The sequence below is a fragment of the Cuculus canorus genome, chromosome 25 (assembly GCF_017976375.1).
Source record: "Cuculus canorus isolate bCucCan1 chromosome 25, bCucCan1.pri, whole genome shotgun sequence".
NCBI classification, from domain to species: Eukaryota; Metazoa; Chordata; class Aves; order Cuculiformes; family Cuculidae; genus Cuculus; species Cuculus canorus.
The window spans coordinates 5,576,129-5,600,134 of NC_071425.1; the positions used below are offsets into that span (position 1 = coordinate 5,576,129).

Sequence of the window (24,006 nt, forward strand, 5' to 3'; positions counted from 1 at the left end):
ACCCCTTTTAGAAGCACTGATGGTGGGAGGACTCTGCCCAATACCTTCTTCATTCACTTTTTATTTAGTATTTAAGCCCCACTGTGTATTTAACTCCCCTCAAGGAGTCACTGTTTCACCAGAAGGGGCATTAAGCACTGAACGCAATCAGCATAAAAGCCCAAACTCTCAGATACTCTTTCAAATCAAGTTTTACTGAAGTTATTACAGCAGGAAAGGTAACAAATAATTAGCAGCGATCCACAGCAAGTTAACAGGAACAGCTTTTAAAGGCAATGTGTCTAATTATTACTAGAAGAGAACAGGTATAGCAATTAAGAAAGCTACATCACCAATTGTCCCTTTATCATCATCATCATTGTCATCCAGATCTGCATTCACTGGGCAGACTGTTCCACACAGTGAGGATTTGGTCATCCGGTCCCTGGACAATTGGGAGAACCAATCCAGCGTATCTACTTGTAGCTGAGCTCTGAGCATTGCTGCGAGAGGCCGAGCTTTTATACCACTGAGCAAACACCATACATCACCCCAAAAACTTGGAGTCTCTGGCCGCTGCTGCTCACGGCCTCTCTTTCTCATGCAGTCTTGCACCAACAACAGCCCAGCACAATCACACGGAGAATAAAACACTTAGTCACACTCTTATTTATCTCACACTATTGCCCTCCTTGGGGGGCCCACATTGCTCTGCGCCCATCAGTGGGGCCCTTTCACCTCATTTGGTCCTCGGACCCATGGAGGATTTGAATCCTAAATCATTCATTCATTCATTCACAATCTAAGTGTGATATAACAGTGGTCTGATTGGTCTAAACAGGAATCATCCAGGGGTCACCTCTATCGTTTCAGGCCAATCGATCGGTCTCTGTCACTTCAGTCACAGAAGGTTCTCCTCCATCAGCCTGCAGCCAGCCTGGCTGGCCCAGACACACCGTCCCTTGCTGCCCAGGGAGCTCAGCACTACAGCCCTGCTCCCTGCGGAGGAGCTGGACATGATCCCAGAGCCCTCCAAATCCACTGAGGAGCCTGCAAGCAGCCCAGGACAATCTGGGGCTGCATTTGTGTGTTGGGCTCTTTGCTTCTGGGTTCCAAACACAGAGAGGACTTGGGCCTCTGGCTGCAAGGGCTGTTGACCCCAGGTGCTGCTGCTGGGCAGGCTGAGCTCAGAGCTCCAGGCAAGCAGCGGCAGGGAGGGAACTGCTCCCCAGAGCACCCCCCACATTTCTGTACAGCGCTGCACGCTCTGGGCACCAGGGTGGGCTCAGCACACAGAAATAGGCAGCGCTGTCCTGGAGCTCTGCATCCTGCACCTGCAGAAACACCTGGGAGTTCTCTGCAGACATCAGACAGGAGAACCTCCCTGCATCCACGCGAGGTTTGCTTTTTGTCACCCAGAGCAACATCTGAGGGGATTGGGACTGGTGCTGCTGATACCAAAAGATGTAGGGATAGCTATCACTGGTAGAGAAATTGCAGTGCAGAGTTGCGCTGTGTCCTGCCTGGATGGTCATCTCTGCTGGGAACTGGAGCACAGAGTCCTTTTGGGCACCACCTGGGAAGACAGAAAGGGCTTTAAGATTGCTTGCCTATCAACCTATCTCTCCATTGTCTTGATCACTATTCCCACTGCCCAGCTCCCTTTTCCCTCCCCTTTTACGTTTGAGCTCTCTGTCCCTGCACTCTTCTCTCTGCAGGTTCCTGCCTCATCTCACATCCCCTGCTTTTCAGCCACACTCCCGGCTCTTTCACTCCATTCCTCCTCCCCACATCTCCAAGGTTTTCCCCATCCCCACAGAGATCGGTCCCCTGGGATCCAGTGCCCCTGGCAGAGCAGCTCCCATGCGCCCCATCGCTCCCTTCCCCAGCACCACTCCCTCTCGCAGGCTCCTGGGGTCTGTGCCCCCCAGGCTCTGCCGAGAGAGAGCAGCGCCCTGTGGGGAGCCCTGTCCGTGCCAGGGACAGGCAGCCCTTGGACCTGCTCCTGCCAGCACCCGCGAGCCCAGGCTGCCCCCAGCTCTGCAGGAGACGCAGAAGGCACCGCTGACCCCACCCTGGGCCCTGGCCCTGGGACCCCCCACCCCTCTTCGGCTCACACAGACACAAGGAAAAAACCCACATGGGACCACAACCAACTGTGGACTCTGCTGAGTAACTCCAGGCCAGGCACAGAAGGATTGGAATATATTGTGATTGGACATAGCCCAGGCATTGCTATGGCATTATTTGTGTGCTCAGAGCATACACAGAGAGGGGACGAGGCAAAACTGTCCAGAATTTCTCCTGAGGGCCATGTCAGGCTTAATGCGGACAAAACCCAGCATCAAACGCACCCACCTGGGGAGGCAACAACAAGACATAATTGGGGTGAGCTTAGGAGGGAGGGGAAGAGAAGGACTTGGCCTGTCCTCATGCACCTGAGCCCAAGGGATTCGGCTGAGAATGGCTGGAGCTTCTGCCTGAGATCAGCACTTCCAACAGACCCACCAGAGTGACCCAGGGTGACGGCACTGCCTGTTCTGGACCTGACCAGCACTGGAGCTGAGTCTTCTGCCATAGGGCTGTGTTCCTGCTTTGGAAATTGTGGGGCCTTTCATCCCTGCACTCGGAAGAAGCCTTCATTGGGGAATGGGCATGGAACAAACGTGAAAATGAAAAGGCATCCGTGATGGAAACAAAAGTCCTGTCCATGTCATCAGCTGTGGATAATTCCAGGATAATTGAATGGTTTTGGCTTTCTTCCCTTTTCCTTGTTTGCTTCGGTTCCCCTTGACAGCAAGGTCCCCCGAAGACCAGCCTGGTGGGGACCCTCTGTCTCCTCTTCCTCCATGGAGCAGATTGACAGAAATCACACGGGAACTTCTCTACAGCCAAAGATCTCAGACTCTAAGCTGCTCCCCGGGCTCCCTGCACTTCTAACTTCCACTTGGATTGACTTGGTTTCCCTCTTCTGACTCATTAAAGTTCTGCTATATTCAAGCCTGGCTCCTGCGTGCTCCTTCCTTCTTGACTGCTGCCCATGCTTTCAAAGGAGAAAGGTGATGCTCTGGTGGAAGAAGAGGGAACGAGGAGACCCTATTCCTGTCACAGAGGAAGGGGAGGCTGGGATCTCCTGCAGGGTCACTTCTTTGGGCATCATCCCTCACCGCTGAGTTGCCAACCTTCTCAGGAGTGGAAAAGAAGCAGTCATTGGAATGACCCCAATCTTCTGCTCCAGGTGTCTCTCCTCACAATCCCACAGTCCTGTGGCCATGGCCAGCAGAGAACAGCAGGGAAAAGTTGGTCATTGCTCTGGTTTCTGCCTGGTGGAAACCAAAAGCCACCTCTGCAAAGCCTTTGGGCAGAAGCAGCACAGAATAAAGCCTTCCCCCAGGCTCAGCCTTGCCAGCCCCAGCCCCTCCCTGCCCCAGGTTTTTGCCCAGCCCAGGCAGCTCCTGCACCAGCGTGTCCTGCACAGCACAGAGGTACACGGCGCTGTCAGAGCCTTCGACTTCCTCCAGCTGCAGGAGGCTGGATTTCTCTGTGGGGTTCAGGGATGTGGTGAAACGGCCATTCCGCTTGGAGCCAGCTCCTGCCTGATAGGAGACCAGCTGGGGAGCCTGGCCTTTCCTCTGCTGGTACCAGAGCAAGCCACCAAAGTTGGAGGTCCGGTAGGTGCAGTTTGTTCGAAAGGTGTCTCCCTGTTTCAGTGTGACTGGTCCTTCTTGCTGGGTGACGGTGATCTGCCCCAGGGTGCCTGGAGGAAAGCAAGGGTCAGCAGCTCTGCAGGGAAAGGCTCTGAGATGCAAACCAAGAGGGGACACAAAGTGTGAGAAAAGGCTCCCTGTGCCCGGCTCAGCAGCCAGAGCTCCAGGGGTCAGAAGAGCAAGGCAGGGGGTGTCTTTGGACAGGAGATCTCATCTCAGCATAGCTCTCTCAGCACAATAATTCCAGAACCCTCCCACAAGAATATCCCCGGAGAAGCGCTAGGCTCACATCCATGATTTCTTTCTCCACTCTGGTGCTGCCTGGACTCTCAGGGCACAGCCTGGAGTGCCTGGCCCTCCTCTGCTGCCTCCAGGACATCTCCAGCTGGGCCAGGGTCCTGGAAACTCCTACAAAGCTGATCCATCCTATTCTCCCCACAGAGAACTGTAGCAGGGCTGAAGGTCTGCTGGAGAAAAGAGGAATTGTGCCTCCAGCCCAAGGCAATGCTTACCCAGTGGCTGCCTCAGGAAGGCAGTGAGGAGGAGATATGTGAGGCGCCTGCTGTGACCACTCATCCTGCAGGAGTGAAAAAGACTGAGAAACCCCCACGAATCCCCTCAGAGACTTCAGAGAGCAGAGCTGCTATCAAAGACTCTGCAAGGAGAGCAGAGAATGAAATGGGGAGGAGAAAATGTTTGTTCCCAGCACAGCTGCAATGCTTGTGCATGGCTCCTCCCTCCTGCAGCTGTGACCCATGTTTCCCTGCAGCCCAGACCTTCTGCCTTTCCAAGGTGAGGGCTCTAAGGGCATCACCACTGTCTCACCCTACTGATCAGCGTTGCACACTCATTCTGCTGCATAAATACCATGTCTTGCTCACATGTTGAGCCTTTGGCCAATCCCCAGGGCCAGGGAGACATTTTCCCTCCTTGGGCTTCCTTGGCCAGCAGCAAACACAGTCACCTGGGGAGGCAACAACAAGACAAAATTGGGGTGAGCTTAGGAGGGAGGGGAAGAGAAGGACTTGGCATGTCCTCATGCGCCTGAGCCCAAGGCATTCAGCTGAGAATGGCTGGAGCTTCTGCCTGAGATCAACTCTTCCAACAGACCCACCAGAGTGACCCAGGGTGACGGCACTGCCTGTTCTGGACCTGACCAGCACTGGAGCTGAGTTTTCTGCCATAGGGCTGTGTTCCTGCTTTGGAAATCCTGGGGCCTTTCATCCCAGCACTCAGAAGAAACCTTCATTGGGGAACGGGAATAGAACAAACATGGAAATGAAAAGGCATCAGCAAAGGAAACCAAAGCCTGTGAGAGGCTCCGCGAGACGATTTGATTTGCAGAGTGGAAGGGTTGGTAATGCAAGGAACAGGCTTTGGGCTGACCATAGCTGCTCCTTCAGCTTCCTCTCCACTCTGTCACCCAATGCAGGAGCCATGGCCAGTAGCCATGGGCAGCTGCATCTGGAAAAACTGCCCCATGGTACTGAATGCATCAAAGCTGCAGGGGGGCAGTGGAAGGGTTTATTTCTGAAGGACAGCAAGTTGCTCCAGTACAGAGTGTGTAGGGGAATGTGAAGATCAGCAAAGACAAGGGCACTGGAGGCACTTCCCAGGACAGCTGCAGGTGGGTGCAGGGTTCTTTGCTCTTTCATTCATTCCCCCAGAGAATCCATGCTCAGCAATTGCCGGACTTTCTGGGAGAGACGAGTTTTTACACACAGATCTCATCCCTCTGCTTGGTGGAAACGACGCTTGGCATCCACTTTAGTCTCCTGTCCTCTTTCCTATGTGAAAAGCCAGGTGTCTTGACAAAAACATCCAAGTGGAAGAACGGAACCCCTCACACCAATGTCCTCCTCCAGGGAATTACGGCTGACAAAGCGTTTCTCAGAACCACTGAAGGCCAATCTCTGATTAAACAGTTTCACTTCCATGTCTGAAATAGCTTTTCCCCAGTCATGCTATCACTAAAGATCATCTGCAGCAGCACGGCTGGGATTCCTAACCCCACCACGGGAGACCCCCTAATAAGCAGAAGGGCCTTCCTAATGATGACAGCGTTTACAGTTATCCTTGTTGGAGAGGGAGGGATGGCGTTTCTCCTGACTGACCAGGGAGAGTTTTGGCCCTGGCACTGCCTGGGTGCCGCTGTGGCTCTTGGCATGAGCCCTGGTTTGCCTGCCCAACTCAGGAGACCTTCCAAAGGCAGAGGAAGAGCACAGGATCCATGCAGGTTTTCCACCTCAGACAAGGGCCTGGTTGCCAGAGTTTGGGTTTACTTAAACGGTGATTGAACCCATCTCCTGACAGAGCAGCAGCGGTTCTTTACATGGCTCTTGTCCCCTTGCTGACCCCTGTGATTTGCCCCCCAAGGAACAGGGATGTGGAAGCTTCTGGCACGTGTTGCCATGCGGTGAACAACTGTTGGGGCTGGGATGTTTGAACACTGAAACGAGGAGCAGAACTTCTTCCTTTGAGGAAAACGCTCAACTGACTAAAATGGGTCAACAGTTTTGTGGATGAGATGTTGGACCAGATGACCACCAGAGGTCCCTTCCCACCTCCTGTGTTTCCTTATTCTCTCATTCTGTGAGAGCAGCTGATGTTGAGCAGCTCAAAGCTCCCAGCACCTGGAGGGATGGAAGGGTACCTGAACTGTCCTCTCTTTCTCTCTAGGCCCAGCACTAATAAATGGCATTTAAGGATCGCTTTGAAGAGCCTGAGTGCCTGTCTCACCCGGGTCTGTTGGTATCATTTGTGGTGTCCCAGCGTCAGTGGTTGCAGCCTGAGGGGAGTCTGGCTTGTCCCTCTGCTTGTGTGAGAATACACCCCTCAGGATCCCCTCCCTTTTCAGAGCTGGGGCTGCTCCCACCCCTCCGCATCCCCCTTAAGGAGATCACTTGGGACAGCAGGGAGCATCTATGGCTGTAAGAATGTTCCCAATTCTAACGTTAGGATTCTTTGTGGCTACAGCAATCGAGTTCTTCCATTATCCATGTTACACAGACCTGGGTCCGGATTTGTGTGTCTGTGTGCTGTTTAAGCCTGCTGTCCAGTTCATCCTGAGTGTCCGTGGAAGAAAAGCAGGTGCTTCTAAGGCATGGATCGCCTCATGTGTCAGACAGCATCTACTGAATGGGCTGAATTGAGGCTTGAAAGCACCGATTTCTCTCTGATGATGATCAGAGGAGCAAAGACGGGTCGCTCACTTGAGACCCTGCTCTGCAGGCAGAGATCAGTTCTCCCCCTACTCAAATCTTGTCTGACTTTGTGCTTAGATCTTCACTTACGGGAAGCCTGAAGGCTGAGGCATTAACTACAACCACAGGCTCTGAACTGAGGGACATGAATCCCTTCCCTTACTCTCTGTGGATTCAGGTGACCACAGGGGCCACCCAGGAGGTGTCAGGATCATGTTAGCATCCAGCACCAACTGCTTCTCACTCCCAGTCTCCTGGGACTCGGCTTTGTCAGACCTTCCCTACATGTCACTTATCGGCCACACAAGAGAGCACTGAGCTCCTGACAAGGTTCACGAACCACAACTTGGGGAAGGAACAAACACCCAGCCACTCCAGAGAATCGCTTTCCTCCTCTTTAATTGGCCTTTGTGATGAGAGAGCCTCATCCAGCTGCACCAGCTGCAGGAGATCCCTCGGAGATCAAACTCCCTGGGGCACAGAGGGAAAACAGAAAACATCTCCTCAGTCTGAGCAGGTTGAGCTTCAGTGAGTCCAGGAGGTGGGTGTGGGATGGTTTCATGCTAACGATGCTGGTGACTCTGATGTTTGCTCTCCCTGCGTGGAGCTGAACGGGAGAGAGTTTACAGCCTGCGTGCACACAGGGTCCCCTTTGAGGAAGCGCAGTGGTGTCTGTGAGGGGGAAAGAAAAGGTGGGAGCAGAAGCCGTTACTGCCTCCTGGGTGGATGGAGAGGACACAACCTCAGGCAGTTGTCTACAGCTAGAAGTGAGTGGGCAAGGGGGGAGCTGTTTATCCATGTTTCTCCTGGCATCACGGCTCCGGTGCTCCTCCAATAAATCAGACTCTTCTCAATGTTTTCCCTCAGCCAAGTGGACTTTGGCTTCACCTGGAGGATGGTGCAGGAAGAGATGTCACCTGGATCATTTCCTTTGGCTGAGCCGGTGAGTGAAGCCTCCCCAGACCCACAGCACAGACCTCCAGTGCTGTGAACAGTAAAAGAGAGACAGATCAAGGGCGTTTCTCTGTCTTTTAGCAACAACAGGAGATTTGTGGGATGTAAATTCCTAAGGAGGAAGAAAGGAGAGGAAGGGATTCTTCAGGAGGGGATTCTACCCCATCTCTCTTACACACCCAGCCAAGGTTGAGATCAGTTTTCTCCCAGGGAACTGGTCAGGAATCCTCCATTGTCAGCAGGGAGGGCACAGATCATACCCTGCATCTGGGGTGGCTTTTCCGCAGAGGATTCAGCTCAGAGAATTTTGTCTTTAGTCACTGAGGCACAGCTCCTCTGCCCCAGCTGAGATGTCCAACTGACCCATCTGAGCTTCTCTTTAGACTCCTGCCTTGCTCTTGGGAGACAACCTGATATTGCTAGATGTCTTTTAGCACTATGTGTGAGCTGAGATGAGCTATGTCCACCTGGAGTCATGTGTCCAGTTCTGGAATCCCCACGTAAGAAGGATATGAACTGTTGGGACAGGTCCAGAGGAGGCCAAGAAGATGATCCGAGGGCTGGAGCACCTCTCCTATAAGGACAGGCCGAGAGAGTTGGGCTTGGTCAGGCTGGAGAAGAGAAGGGTCAAGGGAGACCTTGGAGCAGTTTCCAGTACCTGAAGGGTCTAGAGAAAGATGCGGAGGAAATTTTACAAAGTTCTGGAGTGATAGGATGGGAGGGAATGGATTTACATTGGAAGGGGGAAGATTTAGATCCTTAGACATAAGGAAGAAATTCTTCATGACGAGGGTGGGGAAGCCCTGGAACAGGTTGCCCAGGGAAGCGGTGGCTGCCCCATCCCTGGAGGTGTTCAAGGCCAGGATGGATGAGGCCTTCAGCAGCCTGGTCCCATGGGAGGTGTTTCTGCCCATGGCAGGGGGTTAGAATGGAGGATCTTTAATGTCCCTTCCAACCGAAACTATTGTAGGATTCTCTATCTCCCTTGTGCCCTTTCACTGCCCACTGAGAAATGACGGCAAGTGGAGGACCCAGGACAGGAGCATTTCATCATAGATCTTTCTCCTTGGTCAGCAGAAGTCCTGCCCCTGTCCCTGAGGTGGCGGGGTATATCCCACCCATGCTGTGCTGAGAATCTGATGTCAGTGGAGGCCATAGAGGGATTTGAAAAAGTTTCCTGTGCTGAAAGGTGGGAGGAAGCAAAGAGACACCCTCGGTCCCATTGGCTGAAACCATAGACCAGTACTGGCTGCCCCGAGGAGTGGAGATGGGCTCTTCTCTCCCTCACTGCAACAGCCTTTCATGGAGCTGCAGACCCTCAGCTCTTCACCCTTTCCTAAACTGGTTTTTCATTTCCCAGAGGTGATTGCAGATATTTTCTTCTAAATGAGATGGTTGTGTGTGTGCTCCGGGAAATGTTTCTCCATGTACATCGGATGGTGGAGGCCTGGCCTTCAGGATCAGGTCTAGTTCTCCAAACATGGCTCTGCAGCAAAGGATTTCCCTGACCAATGAACCTGGGGCAGATGCTGTTCTCCCATCCTCTGCATCAACCACGTTTTCAGGGTGATGGCTTTGTCTCACTACCAGGAGCACCTGAGGGACCAGCACAGGCATGCAAATTCTCACAGAAACTTTCCTGTCTTTGCAGATGGACCTGGACATATGGGAGGACATGGAAAATGGGACGAGTGTGGAAGAGTTCATCCTTCTTGGCTTCCCAGGCACGTGGCATTTCCGGGTCTGCCTTGTGGTGCTATTTGCCCTGATCTACTCCCTGACAATAATGGGCAACACATCCATCATAGCCCTCGTGTGGACAACCCGGAAACTCCAGACCCCAATGTACTTTTTCCTCTGCAATCTCTCCTTTCTGGAGATCTGGTACACTACGGGCGTTGTTCCCAAAGCCATAGGAGTCCTGCTGGGAACAAGCCAGACCATCTCCTTCCGTGTCTGCATCCTCCAGTTATTCTTTTTTTTCTCCCTGGGCTCCACTGAGTGTTTTCTCCTGTCTGTCATGGCCTATGACCGCTACTTAGCCGTGTGCTGCCCCCTGAGGTACAGCTCCCTCATGAGCAGGGGCCTCTCTGCTCGCCTGGTGCTCGGCTCCTGGCTGGGAGGCTTTCTGGCCATCTCCCTGCTGGCCTTCCTGACCTCCAGGCTGACGTTCTGTGGGCCGGATGTCATCAATCATTTTCTCTGTGATATCGATTCCTGCCTCGCCCTCTCTTGCAGTGACACGTGGCTCCTGGAGCTGGCAACCTTCCTAGTCTCCATTGTTGTTGTGGTGGCCTCCTGTGTGGGCACCCTGGTCTCCTACGCGTTCATCATCTCTTCCATCCTGAGAATCCAGTCAGCCCATGGCCGCAAAAAGGCCTTTTCCACTTGCTCTGCCCATCTCGGTGTCGTCACGATCTGGTACGGCTCCAGCGTCTTCCTGTATGTCAAGCCATCAGCCCACAACTCCCTGGAGCGGAACAAACTCGTCAATACCTTCAACACAGTTATAACTCCTCTGTTGAACCCCTTCATTTACACACTCAGGAACAGAGAAGTGAAGGAAGCTCTGGGGCGCGCTTTCCACAGAAAGTGAAGTGGCTTTGCAAGGGCCTCAGTGGGAGCAGAGAGATTCACCCCATCCCACCCATCCCCGCTGCCCTGCACAATCTCTCACCAAAGCGCAAGCGCCCCTGGGCATCACAGGGCATGAGAAGCCACCAGTTCCCCCGGCGCTCCTCTCACCCACCTTACAGCCCTCTTAGGTGGGGCTGAACTCCAATTCTCAATCCCCCCTTCCCTCTCTTTGCTCCTGGGTAAACTCCAAATGTCTCACAATGTTCAAAAGAGCAGCGCTTTGGAAGGGTCACCAACCCCCCCAGGAAGGGTTCTCCAAGCAGACACGGGAGCAGTGGTTCCTCCCTTGGGTTTGTGTTCCACTTTGCTCAGCGCTTCACTTTGCCAGGGATTCACCTGAATTGCCAGAGCGATCCCAGCTGCTGCCCCACTGCTTTAGGAAAGGGCCTGGGTTGCTCTGCTCACTCTGACCTTTTCGCGGTGCAGCCGTGCCGTGTTCTTCTGGCAGTTTCACCAAATCCTGCTCTGGTTCCAGGTAGAACTGGCAATGTCTGGCACCTCTCCCTTTGGCTGTTATTCCCAGCATAAGACACCCAATATCATTTACATTCCTCTCCCTTCCCTCGATCCAGGGTCTGAATGTACTTTCAAATTTGTAATTAAACATATGCAAATCACTCTTCCATGCTGGATGTGCCAGGGCATTTCCACCTCTCAAATCCTGCACCAGTTTTTAACCGTCCATTGTTCCACCACTCGGGGCTTTCTTTTGGAAACCCATTCCCGAGATGGGCAGAGATCTGCCCAGGACAGTCCTGGTCCTCAGGGTGTGTGGGGAGAAGCTGGCCGCCTCCATATGCCGCTGCCTCTGCCTGTGCCTGCAGGGTTCTTTGAGCATCTCCAGCTCTCTGTGCAAAGGGAGGCTGGAAGGGATCCGGCTGAAAGCATCACCTCTGTCTCCCCGTCTCTCCTTCTGCTTTCACCTTTCCCTCTCCTCTCCTCATCGACTTCAGATCCCTTTTGGTGTCCCCAGGTCAGCTGCGTACTCTTTCCACATGCGGACACCCTCCAGGCACTCCGTGATCAAGGTCCAGAAGGATGAGAGTGGAGGACAAGGGGAATCCTCCCTGTTCCCAGATGAAGGGCAGTGTGGGACCCAGGGCTGAGGGCCATTTGAAGGTGCCGGTGCTGGGAGCTGCGGAGGCGGCTCCAGAGCCAGGGGCTGCCTTGCTGTGTCTCTCCCTGGAGATGCCCTCTGGAGCACGGCCTGGGCGTGAGGAGCCTGAGCAGTGGTGTCCTCGAGCGAGCAGCCTGGGCACAGCACAGCCCATTGTGGGGCTCACAGGGTCCTCCTAGAGACGGGTCATCCTCCCAGTCTGCACAGAGCTGTGCTGGGATGCAGCTTGGCAGAAGATAAGCTTGAAAGCCAGCACAAACCCTGTGGAGAGGGAAGCAGGGGAGAGGCAGGGCAGGACGAGAGCCTGTGACTGCTGCCTGGGTTTGTCAAGGGGCCAGGAGTTCCCAAATCCCTGCTGTTCCCCACAGAAGGGTTGGGGAGTGCCTGCTGCAGGGAAGGGACCCATGGAACTGCTGCAGGGAAGGGCTGTGCTTGCTGAAATGCCTCTGCCCAGGGTCTGGCCCAAGGGTGGGCTTGGCAGCAGAGCCACCCTCTGAGCCACACATCCGCACGCTCCTCACGCTCACAGGATTGCTGCTGCTGCCAGCGTATATAAGGAATTGGCTCCGGACAAATCTTTGCCCACCCCTTTTAGAAGCACTGATGGTGGGAGGACTCTGCCCAATACCTTCTTCATTCACTTTTTATTTAGTATTTAAGCCCCACTGTGTATTTAACTCCCCTCAAGGAGTCACTGTTTCACCAGAAGGGGCATTAAGCACTGAACGCAATCAGCATAAAAGCCCAAACTCTCAGATACTCTTTCAAATCAAGTTTTACTGAAGTTATTACAGCAGGAAAGGTAACAAATAATTAGCAGCGATCCACAGCAAGTTAACAGGAACAGCTTTTAAAGGCAATGTGTCTAATCATTACTAGAAGAGAACAGGTATAGCAATTAAGAAAGCTACATCACCAATTGTCCCTTTATCATCATCATCATTGTCATCCAGATCTGCATTCACTGGGCAGACTGTTCCACACAGTGAGGATTTGGTCATCCGGTCCCTGGACAATTGGGAGAACCAATCCAGCGTATCTACTTGTAGCTGAGCTCTGACCATTGCTGCGAGAGGCCGAGCTTTTATACCACTGAGCAAACACCATACATCACCCCAAAAACTTGGAGTCTCTGGCCGCTGCTGCTCACGGCCTCTCTTTCTCATGCAGTCTTGCACCAACAGTAGCCCAGCACAATCACACGGAGAATAAAACACTTAGTCACACTCTTATTTATCTCACGGTATTGTCCTCCTTGGGGGGCCCACATTGCTCTGCGCCCATCAGTGGGGCCCTTTCACCTCATTTGGTCCTCGGACCCATGGAGGATTTGAATCCTAAATAATTCATTCATTCATTCACAATCTAAGTGTGATATAACAGTGGTCTGATTGGTCTAAACAGGAATCATCCAGGGGTGACCTCTATCGTTTCAGGCCAATCGATCGGTCTCTGTCACTTCAGTCACAGAAGGTTCTCCTCCACCAGCCTGCAGCCAGCCTGGCTGGCCCAGACACACCGTCCCTTGCTGCCCAGGGAGCTCAGCACTACAGCCCTGCTCCCTGCGGAGGAGCTGGACATGATCCCAGAGCCCTCCAAATCCACTGAGGAGCCTGCAAGCAGCCCAGGACAATCTGGGGCTGCATTTGTGTGTTGGGCTCTTTGCTTCTGGGTTCCAAACACAGAGAGGACTTGGGCCTTTGGCAGCAAGAGCTGTTGGCCCCAGGTGCTGCTGCTGGGCAGGCTGAGCTCAGAGCTCCAGGCAAGCAGCGGCAGGGAGGGAACTGCTCCCCAGAGCACCCCCCACATTTCTGTACAGCGCTGCACGCTCTGGGCACCAGGGTGGGCTCAGCACACAGAAATAGGCAGCGCTGTCCTGGAGCTCTGCATCCTGCACCTGCAGAAACACCTGGGAGTTCTCTGCAGACATCAGACAGGAGAACCTCCCTGCATCCACGCGAGGTTTGCTTTTTGTCACCCAGAGCAACATCTGAGGGGATTGGGACTGGTGCTGCTGATACCAAAAGATGTAGGGATAGCTATCACTGGTAGAGAAATTGCAGTGCAGAGTTGCGCTGTGTCCTGCCTGGATGGTCATCTCTGCTGGGAACTGGAGCACAGAGTCCTTTTGGGCACCACCTGGGAAGACAGAAAGGGCTTTAAGATTGCTTGCCTATCAACCTATCTCTCCATTGTCTTGATCACTATTCCCACTGCCCAGCTCCCTTTTCCCTCCCCTTTTACGTTTGAGCTCTCTGTCCCTGCACTCTTCTCTCTGCAGGTTCCTGCCTCATCTCACATCCCCTGCTTTTCAGCCACACTCCCGGCTCTTTCACTCCATTCCTCCTCCCCACATCTCCAAGGTTTTCCCCATCCCCACAGAGATCGGTCCCCTGGGATCCAGTGCCCCTGGCAGAGCAGCTCCCATGCGCCCCATCGCTCCCTTCCCCAGCACCACTCCCTCTCGCAGGCTCCTGGGGTCTGTGCCCCCCAGGCTCTGCCGAGAGAGAGCAGCGCCCTGGGGGGAGCCCTGTCCGTGCCAGGGACAGGCAGCCCTTGGACCTGCTCCTGCCAGCACCCGCGAGCCCAGGCTGCCCCCAGCTCTGCAGGAGACGCAGAAGGCACCGCTGACCCTAGGCCCTGGCCCTGGGACCCCCCACCCCTCTTCGGCTCACACAGACACAAGGAATAAACCCACATGGGACCACAACCAACTGTGGACTCTGCTGAGTAACTCCAGGCCAGGCACAGAAGGATTGGAATATATTGTGATTGGACATAGCCCAGGCATTGCTATGGCATTATTTGTGTGCTCAGAGCATACACAGAGAGGGGACGAGGCAAAACTGTCCAGAATTTCTCCTGAGGGCCATGTCAGGCTTAATGCGGACAAAACCCAGCATCAAACGCACCCACCTGGGGAGGCAACAACAAGACATAATTGGGGTGAGCTTAGGAGGGAGGGGAAGAGAAGGACTTGGCCTGTCCTCATGCACCTGAGCCCAAGGGATTCGGCTGAGAATGGCTGGAGCTTCTGCCTGAGATCAGCACTTCCAACAGACCCACCAGAGTGACCCAGGGTGACGGCACTGCCTGTTCTGGACCTGACCAGCACTGGAGCTGAGTCTTCTGCCATAGGGCTGTGTTCCTGCTTTGGAAATTGTGGGGCCTTTCATCCCTGCACTCGGAAGAAGCCTTCATTGGGGAATGGGCATGGAACAAACGTGAAAATGAAAAGGCATCCGTGATGGAAACAAAAGTCCTGTCCATGTCATCAGCTGTGGATAATTCCAGGATAATTGAATGGTTTTGGCTTTCTTCCCTTTTCCTTGTTTGCTTCGGTTCCCCTTGACAGCAAGGTCCCCCGAAGACCAGCCTGGTGGGGACCCTCTGTCTCCTCTTCCTCCATGGAGCAGATTGACAGAAATCACACGGGAACTTCTCTACAGCCAAAGATCTCAGACTCTAAGCTGCTCCCCGGGCTCCCTGCACTTCTAACTTCCACTTGGATTGACTTGGTTTCCCTCTTCTGACTCATTAAAGTTCTGCTATATTCAAGCCTGGCTCCTGCGTGCTCCTTCCTTCTTGACTGCTGCCCATGCTTTCAAAGGAGAAAGGTGATGCTCTGGTGGAGAAGAAGAGGGAACGAGGAGACCCTATTCCTGTCACAGAGGAAGGGGAGGCTGGGATCTCCTGCAGGGTCACTTCTTTGGGCATCATCCCTCACCGCTGAGTTGCCAACCTTCTCAGGAGTGGAAAAGAAGCAGTCATTGGAATGACACCCATCTTCTGCTCCAGGTGTCTCTCCTCACAATCCCACAGTCCTGTGGTCATGGCCAGCAGAGAACAGCAGGGAAAAGTTGGTCATTGCTCTGGTTTCTGCCTGGTGGAAACCAAAAGCCACCTCTGCAAAGCCTTTGGGCAGAAGCAGCACAGAATAAAGCCTTCCCCCAGGCTCAGCCTTGCCAGCCCCAGCCCCTCCCTGCCCCAGGTTTTTGCCCAGCCCAGGCAGCTCCTGCACCAGCGTGTCCTGCACAGCACAGAGGTACACGGCGCTGTCAGAGCCTTCGACTTCCTCCAGCTGCAGGAGGCTGGATTTCTCTGTGGGGTTCAGGGATGTGGTGAAACGGCCGTTCCGCTTGGAGCCAGCTCCTGCCTGATAGGAGACCAGCTGGGGAGCCTGGCCTTTCCTCTGCTGGTACCAGAGCAAGCCACCAAAGTTGGAGGTCCGGTAGGTGCAATTTGTTCGAAAGGTGTCTCCCTGTTTCAGTGTGACTGGTCCTTCTTGCTGGGTGACGGTGATCTGCCCCAGGGTGCCTGGAGGAAAGCAAGGGTCAGCAGCTCTGCAGGGAAAGGCTCTGAGATGCAAACCAAGAGGGGACACAAAGTGTGAGAAAAGGCTCCCTGTGCCCGGCTCAGCAGCCAGAGCTCCAGGGGTCAGAAGAGCAAGGCAGGGGGTGTCTTTGAGCAGGAGATCTCATCTCAGCATAGCTCTCTCAGCACAATAATTCCAGAACCCTCCCAAAAGAATATCCCCGGAGAAGCTCTAGGCTCACATCCATGATTTCTTTCTCCACTCTGGTGCTGCCTGGAGTCTCAGGGCACAGCCTGGAGCGCCTGGCCCTCCTCTGCTGCCTCCAGGACATCTCCAGCTGGGCCAGGGTCCTGGAAACTCCTACAAAGCTGATCCATCCTATTCTCCCCACAGAGAACTGTAGCAGGGCTGAAGGTCTGCTGGAGAAAAGAGGAATTGTGCCTCCAGCCCAAGGCAATGCTTACCCAGTGGCTGCCTCAGGAAGGCAGTGAGGAGGAGATATGTGAGGCGCCTGCTGTGACCACTCATCCTGCAGGGGTGAGAAAGACTGAGAAACCCCAACGAATCCCCTCAGAGCCTTCAGAGAGCAGAGCTGCCAGCAAGGACTCTGCAAGGGGAGCAGAGACTGAAATGGGGAGGAGAAAATGTTTGTTCCCAGCACAGCTGCAATGCTTGTGCTTGGCTCCTCCCTCCTGCAGCTGTGACCCATGTTGCTCCTCTACAACCTTATGTTCTGGAACCTGGGGAGAAAGTGTGAAGGTTTCAGTCTACTATTCATCAGCTTCTCCTGTCTGCATTGAGCTCAGACTCCTGACTCTGCAGGATGGATTTCTGGGTGGCAAGTGCATATTGTCAGCTCTTATTGTGCTTCTTATCCATCAGCTCCTCAAGTCCTTCTCTTCAAGGGTGCTCTTAGTCTATCCTCCACCCACCCTGAGTTTATCCTTGGCATTGCCCTGACACTCCTGTGTCCCAAGTCCCTGAGCTTGGTCACCATACCACCCCCCAACTCCTTTTCTCACACAGGCAGGGGAGTCATAGCTGAGATCCATCCTTCCCTGAGCCCAGCGCTGCAACAGAGCCTGACTGCCTCTGAGCCGTGACTTTGGCAACCCTTGAGCCCCAGTGGGTCTGGACAAGGCATGTCCAAGCTTTCATCTTATCTCCAGGACTGCCAAAATAACACGATCGCTTTCTATGACAAGGTGATCCACTTCCTGGACGAGGGAAAGACTGTGGACATAGTCTTTTTAGACTTCAATAAAGCCTTTGACACCGTTTCTCACAGCATTCTGCTTAGGAAACTTGGCTGCCTCTGGCCTGGACAGGCGCACACTCTCCTGAGTGGAAAACTGGTTGGATGGCCGGGCCCAAAGAGTTGTGGTAAACGGACTTAACTCCAGCTGGAGTCCCATCACCAGTGGTGTCCCCCAGGGTTCAGTGCTGAGTCCAGTCCTCTTCAGTATCTTTATCAGTGACCTGGATGAAAGCATTGGGTGCACCCTTAGCAAGTTTGCAGATGACACTAAGCTGGGAGGAAGTGTCGATCTGCTGGAGGGTAGGGAGGCTCTGCAAAGGGATCTGAACAGCCTGGACCGCTGCGCTGAGACCAATGGCAGGAGGTTTAACGAGGCCAAACACTGGGTCCTGCACTTGGGGCACAACAACCCTGTGCAGCTACAGACCAGGAGAAGAGTGGCTGGAAAGCTGCCTGGAGGAGAAGGGCCTGGGGGTGTTGGTTGACATTCAATTGAACATGAGCCAGCGGTGGCCCAGGTGGCCAAGACGGCCAATGGCATCTTGGCTTGGATCAGAAATGACGTGGCCAGGAGGCCCGGGGAGGTGATTCTGCCCCTGGACTCGGCACTGGTGAGGCCACAGCTCGAATCCTGTGTTCAGTTCTGGGCCTCTCTAGAAAACAAGGATGTTGAGGCTCTGGAGTGAGTCCAGAGAGGAGCAAGGAAGCTGTAGAAGGGGCTGGAGAACAAGTCCCTTCTCCGCTCAAGGAGTGACTGAGGGACCTGGGGTTGTTTAGCCTTGAGAAGGGGAGACTGAGGGGAGACTTTATTGCTCTCTACAACTACCTGCAAGGAGGTTGTGGAGAGGTGGGTGCTGGAATCTTCTCCCAAGTGATAAGTGAGAGGACAAGGGGGGGAACAGACTCCAGCTGTGCCAGGGGAGGGTCAGACTGGATATCAGGAAAAGATTTTTCACAGCAAGGGTCATGGGGCCCTGGCAGAGGCTGCGCAGGGAGGGGGTTGAGCCACCATCCCTGGAAGGATTCAAAATACGGGTAGACGAGGTGCTCAGGGACGTGGTTTAGTGGCAGGTAGTAATGGTTGGAATCGATGACCCAAGAGGTCTTTTCCAACCTGGTGATTCTTTGAGTCTATGATGATGATCATCATCATCATCCGGATCCGCATTCGCTGAGGAGCCGTTCTTCACAGCGAGGATTTGGACATCCGGTCCCTGGACAAATGGGAGAGCTTACACAGTGTTATCTCCTTGTAGCTGAGGTCTCCAACAATTGCTGCGACCCGCTGAGTTTTTATACCACTGAACAAAGAGCCCCAGGTGCTGCTGCTGGGCAGGCTGAGCTCAGAGCTCCAGGCAAGCAGCGGCAGGGAGGGAACCGCTCCCCAGAGCACCCCCCACGTTACTGTACAGCGCTGCACGCTCTGGGCACCAGGGTGGGCTCAGCACACAGAAATAGGCAGCGCTGTCCTGGAGCTCTGCATCCTGCACCTGCAGAAACACCTGGGAGTTCTCTGCAGACAGCACAGAGGAGAACCTCCCTGAATCCACGCGAGGTTTTGTTTTTGTCACCCAGAGCAGCATCTGAGGAGACTGGGTCTGATGCTGCTGGTACCAGAGGATGAAGAAATTTGCATAGCTAGATGAGAAATTGCAGTGGAGAGTTGCGCTGTGTCCTGCCTGGATGGTCATCTGTGCTGGGAACTGGAGCACAGAGTCCTTTTGGGCACCACCTGGGAAGCCAGAAAGGGCTTTCAGATTGCTTGCCTGTCAGCCATTCCATCTGTCTCTCCATTGCCTTGATCACTGTCCCCACTCCCAGCTCCCTTTTCCCTCCCCTTCTAAGGCTGAGCTCTCTGCCCTGCACTCTTCTCTCTGCACGTTCCTTCCACTTCTCACACACCCCTGCTTTTCAGTCACACTCCAAGCTCTTTCTCTCCACTCCTTCTCCCCACATCTCCAAGGTTTTCCCCATCCCCACAGAGATCGGTCCCCTGGGATCCAGTGCCCCTGGCAGAGCAGCTCCCATGTGCCCCATCGCTCCCTTCCCCAGCAGCGCTCCCTCTCGCAGGCTTTCTCTGCATCAGCAGCACAGTCAGGAAGATTCGGTCCCTGCACATTTAGGCTGAGATCTGCCTCTCACTCAGGGTTTACTCTCCACTCCGGTGCTGCCTGGAGTCCAGGGCACAGCCTGGAGTGCCTGGCCCTCCTCTGCTGCCTCCAGGACTCCTCCAGCTGGACAGGGTCTTGGAAACTCCTACAAAGTGACCCATCCTGTTCTCCCCACAGAGAATTGTTGGGAGGCAGAGGTTTCCTGGGGAAAAGAGGAATTGTGCGTCCAGCCCAAGGCAATGCTTACCCAGTGGGTGCCTCAGGAAGGCGGTGAGGAGGAGATAAACAAGACACCTGCTGTGACCACTCATCCTGCAGGGGTGAGAGAGACTGAGAAACCCCCACACCCCCCCCTCAGAGCTCCGAGAGAGCAGAGCTGCCAGCAAGGACTCTGCAAGGGGAGCAGAGAATGAAATGGGGTGGAGAAAGCGCTTGTTCCCAGCACAGCTGCAATGCTTGTGCTTGGCTCCTCCCTCCTCCAGCTGTGACCTGTGTTGCTCCTGCAGCCCAGACCTTCTGTCTTGCCAAGGTGAGGGCTCTAAGGGGGTCACCAGGGTCTGCACCTTCTGAGCACACTCTTGCACACGTTCTGCTCTGCAAATACCATTTGCTTTCTGGGCTGTGAGTTCACGTTGTCAGCTCCTGCAGTGCTTCTCATCCACCAGCTCCTCAAGTCCTTCTCTTCAGGGCTGCTCTCAGTCCGTTCTCCACCCACCCTGTTTTTGTTCTTGGCATTGCTCTGACGCTCCTGTGTCCCAAGTCCCTGAGCTTGGACACCCCACCCCTCCCCACCAACTCCTTTTTTCAGTGCTGCACAGGCTGGGGAGCCACAGCTGAGATCCATCCTTCCCCGGTCCCAGCTCCAAAACAGAGCCCGACTGCCTCTGAGCTGTGACTTTGGCAACCCTTGAGCCCCAGTGGGTCTGGACAAGGCTCTATGGGCTTTCCTCCTATCTCCAGGACTTTACCCACAGAACAAATGGCTCTGTATTTGGCGTGGAGGGAAGTCCTCTACAACAGCCTCATGGTCTGGATTCCGGGGAGAGAGTGTGAGGGTTTCAGTCCTCTCTCCATCAGCTTCTCCTGTCTGCACTGAGCTCAGACTCCTGACTCTGCAGGATGGCTTCCCAGTGCTGGCGGAGATTTCTGGGGGAAACAATGGACAAGCTTGGAAGAAGCCCGCTGCCAACTTCAATGTGGATTCTTGGTGGCGATGGCAGTGGTGATGGTGCTGAAAATGCTCGGGGCCCTGGCCAAGAGGGGCTGGGTGGGGCGAGGTGCCCCAGTGAGCAGAGCAGCAGCGGCCCCGTCGGGGAAGGCTGAGGCTCTCGGAGAATCATGGGAGCATGGACTGAGAGAACACTTGTTTGGAACAGACACTGAAAGATCGTTGAGTCCACCCTTCTGCCACACACAGGGACGTTTGTAGGTAGATCAGGTAGTTTGAAGCCTCACCCACCAGACCTTGAACAGGTCCGGTGATGGGGTACCCCCAGCTCCTCTGGGGAACTGTGCCAGCGTCAGTGTGGACAATTCCTCCTTCTGTTACACCTAAATCTCCTCTCCTTCAGTTTAAACCCCTGTTCTGTCACTACAGGCACACATGTCGCTCCCCCTTGAAGATGCTGAAGAGTTGCAGGATGGAGGGGAGCAAGAGGAAAGTGTGGTGGCCACTTTGCATCATTGGCCACATCAAAGTAATGCAGTCAGATGAGTAGAGAATAACCATTATGGCCACTCCTTTGCCTACCAGAGTGACTAAACTGGCCCCTGGCCACCCCGTCCTGCCTATCAAAGCAAGTGTGTGCATATAGCAAAGTTATACCACAGCCACTGAACAAAGAATCAAAGGGGATCCTGAATGCAGGAGTATTAATAAGATTTGTGAATAGAAACCCACATATGTTGTACTTGGATGAGTTATGGATGTGGAAACTGTGGTTTTCGTGCACTGGAAAAGGCTTGAGGTATGACCCTGGAGTGTTTTGGATCCCTACAAGTTGGTGGAGGTGGCACCAGCAGGGGGACGCGAAGCAATCCACCGTTCCCTTATCAGAAGCGCCACTGCTATAGGATATAGAATTATATAAAAGCTTATACTTTTGACTTAGAATTGTGACATTACAGATATTAAGCTAACTGTTTAAGTGCAGTACTGAGTCCTACTCTGTCTCCATCGGGGTGTGACACCAGTGTCGGGCAGGTTGAGGTTAAAACCTAGTAGCACGAGGCACCCACCTGGGGAGGCAAAAACAAGGGACAATTGCGATGAGCTGAGGAGGGTGGAAAGAGAACCCTTGGAAATCCCTTTCAAACTAATTTTTCTTCTGCATTTCTCTCCCTTTGGAAGTGAGGATGTTTACATTGAAGTCAGGAGTGAGGTAGTGCTGTACAGGTTCCCTACAATGGAACTTCTGGTGCCCAGCCTCAACATCTGCAGCCTCGGTGGAGTCCAGGGGCTCCTGGACACAAAACTCTCTGCTTCCACAAGGAGAGCTCTGTCAGCAGCTCAGGCTGCAGAGGCAGAGGCCCAACCTTCCCTCAGCCCCAGGTGCTGCTGCTGGGCAGGCTGAGCTCAGAGCTCCAGGCAAGCAGCGGCAGGGAGGGAACTGCTCCCCAGAGCACCCCCCACGTTATTGTGCAGCGCTGCACGCTCTGGGCACCAGGGTGGGCTCAGCACACAGAAATAGGCAGCGCTGTCCTGGAGCTCTGCATCCTGCACCTGCAGAAACACCTGGGAGTTCTCTGCAGACATCAGAGAGGTGAACCTCCCTGCATCCACGCGAGCTTTGTACTTGTTGACCCAGAGCAGCATCTGAGGGGACTGGGACTGGTGCTGCTGATACCAGAAGAGGTTAAGATAGCTATCGCTTGTGGAGAAATTGCAGTGCAGAGTTGCGCTGTGTCCTGCCTGGATGGTCATCTGTGCTGGGAACTGGAGCACAGACTCCTTTTGGGCATCACCTGGGAAGACAGAAAGGGCTTTCAGCTTTGCTTGCCTGTCAACCTGTCCGTCTGTCTCTCCATTGTCTTGATCACTGACCCCACTGCCCCAACTGTCCTCTCTGCACTCCTCAGACCCCACATCCCCTGCTTCTCAGCCACGCTCCCGGCTCTTTCTCTATACTCCTTCTCCCCACATCTCCAAGGTTTTCCCCATCCCCACAGAGATCGGTCCCCTGGGATCCAGTGCCCCTGGCAGAGCAGCTCCCATGCGCCCCATCGCTCCCTTCCCCAGCAGCGCTCCCTCTCGCAGGCTTTCTCTGCATCAGCAGCACAGTCAGGAAGGCTCGGTCCCTGCCCGCTCAGGCTGAGCTCTGGTTCCTCCTGCGTGCCCATCCCTCCGGAGCTGCCCCCATCCTTTGCCGTCCCCACCCGCAGCCCCTGCTCTCCCGACACAAACACTCCCAGGGCCCCAGGGACTCAGCCCTCCCGGCTGCTCCCTTCCACCCACAGCACCACAACCTCGTGCCTCCTTCTGCCCAGCCTCCCGCTGCCATCTCACCCGACGCTGCCAGTGCCAGCAGCGCTGCCAGGAGAAGGAGGACCATGTCCCGCTGTGCGTGCGGGCAGGAGGGCCCTGAGGCTCTGCCCTTGCCCTCTGCTGCCCCTGCCAGCTCCAAGAGGCGTCCCAGCCCCAGCGCCGAGGGTGGAGCCCAAGCCCCTCCCTGCTGCTCCAGTGCGGCCTCTCGGGGTCTGTGCCCCCCAGGCTCTGCCCCCCAGGCTCTGCCGAGAGAGAGCAGCGCCCTGGGGGGAGCCCTGTCCGTGCCAGGGACAGGCAGCCCTTGGACCTGCTCCTGCCAGCACCCGCGAGCCCAGGCTGCCCCCAGCTCTGCAGGAGACGCAGAAGGCACCGCTGACCCCATCCTGGGCCCTGGCCCTGGGACCTCCCACCCCTCATCGGCTCACACAGACACAAGGAAAAAACCCACATGGGACCACAACCAACTGTGGACTCTGCTGAGTAACTCCAGGCCAAGCACAGATGGATTGGAATATTCTGGGAATGGACACGGCCCAGGCATTGCTATGGCATTGTTTGTGTGCTCAGAGTGTACACAGAGAGGGGATGAGGGTAAACCGTCCAGAATTTCTCCCGAGGGCCGTGTTAGGCAGGATGGGGACAAAACGCAGCAGCAAACGCACCCACCTGGGAAGGCAACAAAAAGACATAATCGGGGTGAGCTTAGGAGGGAGGAGAAGAGGACTTGTCATGTCCTCATGCACCTGAGCCCAAGGCATTCAGCTGAGAATGGCTGGAGCTTCTGCCTGAGATCAGCATTTCCAACAGACCCACCAGAGTGACCCAGGGTGATGGCACTGCCTGTTCTGGACCTGACCAGCACTGGAGCTGAGTCTTCTGCCATAGGGCTGTGTTCCTGTTCTGGAAATCGTGGGGCCTTTCATCCCTGCACTCGGAAGAAGCCTTCATTGGGGAATGGGCATGGAACAAACGTGAAAATGAAAAGGCATCTGTGATGGAAACATAAGTCCTGTCCATGTCAACAGCTGTGATGGTTTACATTCTAGGTGAGTTTGTCAGAAAATTGTTGCTTCTGCAAAGGTGCCTCTGGTCCTGCGGCAATGAAGGGCAGGGATAAAAGCCAGCCCGAGTCCCTGCTCCCTCAGTCCATTCCTTTGCCTCCATCTCCTTGGGAACCAGGTGAGTCTGAATCGTCTTCATCCTTACTCAGTAGGGCACTGGTCTGCTCCTCACACACTCCT

The 24,006-nt window shown here is 54.5% G+C and overlaps 2 protein-coding genes and 2 gene segments (V, D, J or C); 1 reads left to right on the forward strand and 3 right to left on the reverse strand.

Annotated features, from left to right (window-relative positions):
- Positions 1–3,145: 3,145 nt before the first annotated feature.
- Positions 3,146–4,327, reverse strand: LOC128854596 (T cell receptor alpha variable 12-2-like). The segment is given in 2 exon segments: positions 3,146–3,736; positions 4,199–4,327. Coding segments are annotated over 2 exon segments (573 nt in total).
- Positions 4,328–7,742: 3,415 nt separating this feature from the next.
- Positions 7,743–10,970, forward strand: LOC128854584 (olfactory receptor 6F1-like). Its single transcript, XM_054088627.1, has 2 exons — positions 7,743–7,832; positions 9,495–10,970. The coding sequence occupies exons 1-2, from the start codon at positions 7,743–7,745 to the stop codon at positions 10,437–10,439; spliced, it is 1,035 nt and encodes a 344-aa protein (XP_053944602.1). The 3' UTR covers positions 10,440–10,970.
- A 3,426-nt stretch (positions 10,971–14,396) lies between these two features.
- LOC128854595 (T cell receptor alpha variable 12-2-like) lies at positions 14,397–16,588 on the reverse strand. The segment is given in 2 exon segments: positions 14,397–15,914; positions 16,377–16,588. Coding segments are annotated over 2 exon segments (573 nt in total).
- Positions 16,589–17,930: 1,342 nt separating this feature from the next.
- Positions 17,931–23,564, reverse strand: LOC128854590 (uncharacterized). 2 transcript variants are annotated; one of them, XM_054088633.1, is made up of 2 exons: positions 22,787–23,564; positions 17,931–18,902 (listed from the first exon to the last, which is right to left on the reverse strand). In XM_054088633.1, exons 1-2 carry the CDS (start codon positions 23,145–23,147, stop codon positions 18,514–18,516), a joined length of 750 nt encoding a protein of 249 aa, XP_053944608.1. In that variant the 5' UTR covers positions 23,148–23,564; the 3' UTR covers positions 17,931–18,513. The 2 variants fall into 2 exon arrangements, with proteins under 2 accessions (XP_053944608.1, XP_053944607.1); XM_054088632.1 differs by lacking the exon at positions 17,931–18,902 and adding an exon at positions 19,850–22,245.
- Positions 23,565–24,006: the final 442 nt, after the last annotated feature.

Bases quoted from the DNA above. Each gene is read 5' to 3' on its own strand.
- LOC128854584 (XM_054088627.1), top strand. From the start codon at position 7,743: ATGTTTTCCCTCAGCCAAGTGGACTTTGGCTTCACCTGGAGGATGGTG. The intron at 7,833-9,494 runs GTGAGTGAAGCC...CTGTCTTTGCAG, and splicing joins CATTTCCTTTGGCTGAGCCG to ATGGACCTGGACATATGGGA.
- LOC128854590 (XM_054088633.1), bottom strand. From the start codon at position 23,147: ATGGGGTCAGCGGTGCCTTCTGCGTCTCCTGCAGAGCTGGGGGCAGCC. The intron at 18,903-22,786 runs GTGAGATGGCAG...CTGGCTTCCCAG, and splicing joins GCTGGCACTGGCAGCGTCGG to GTGGTGCCCAAAAGGACTCT.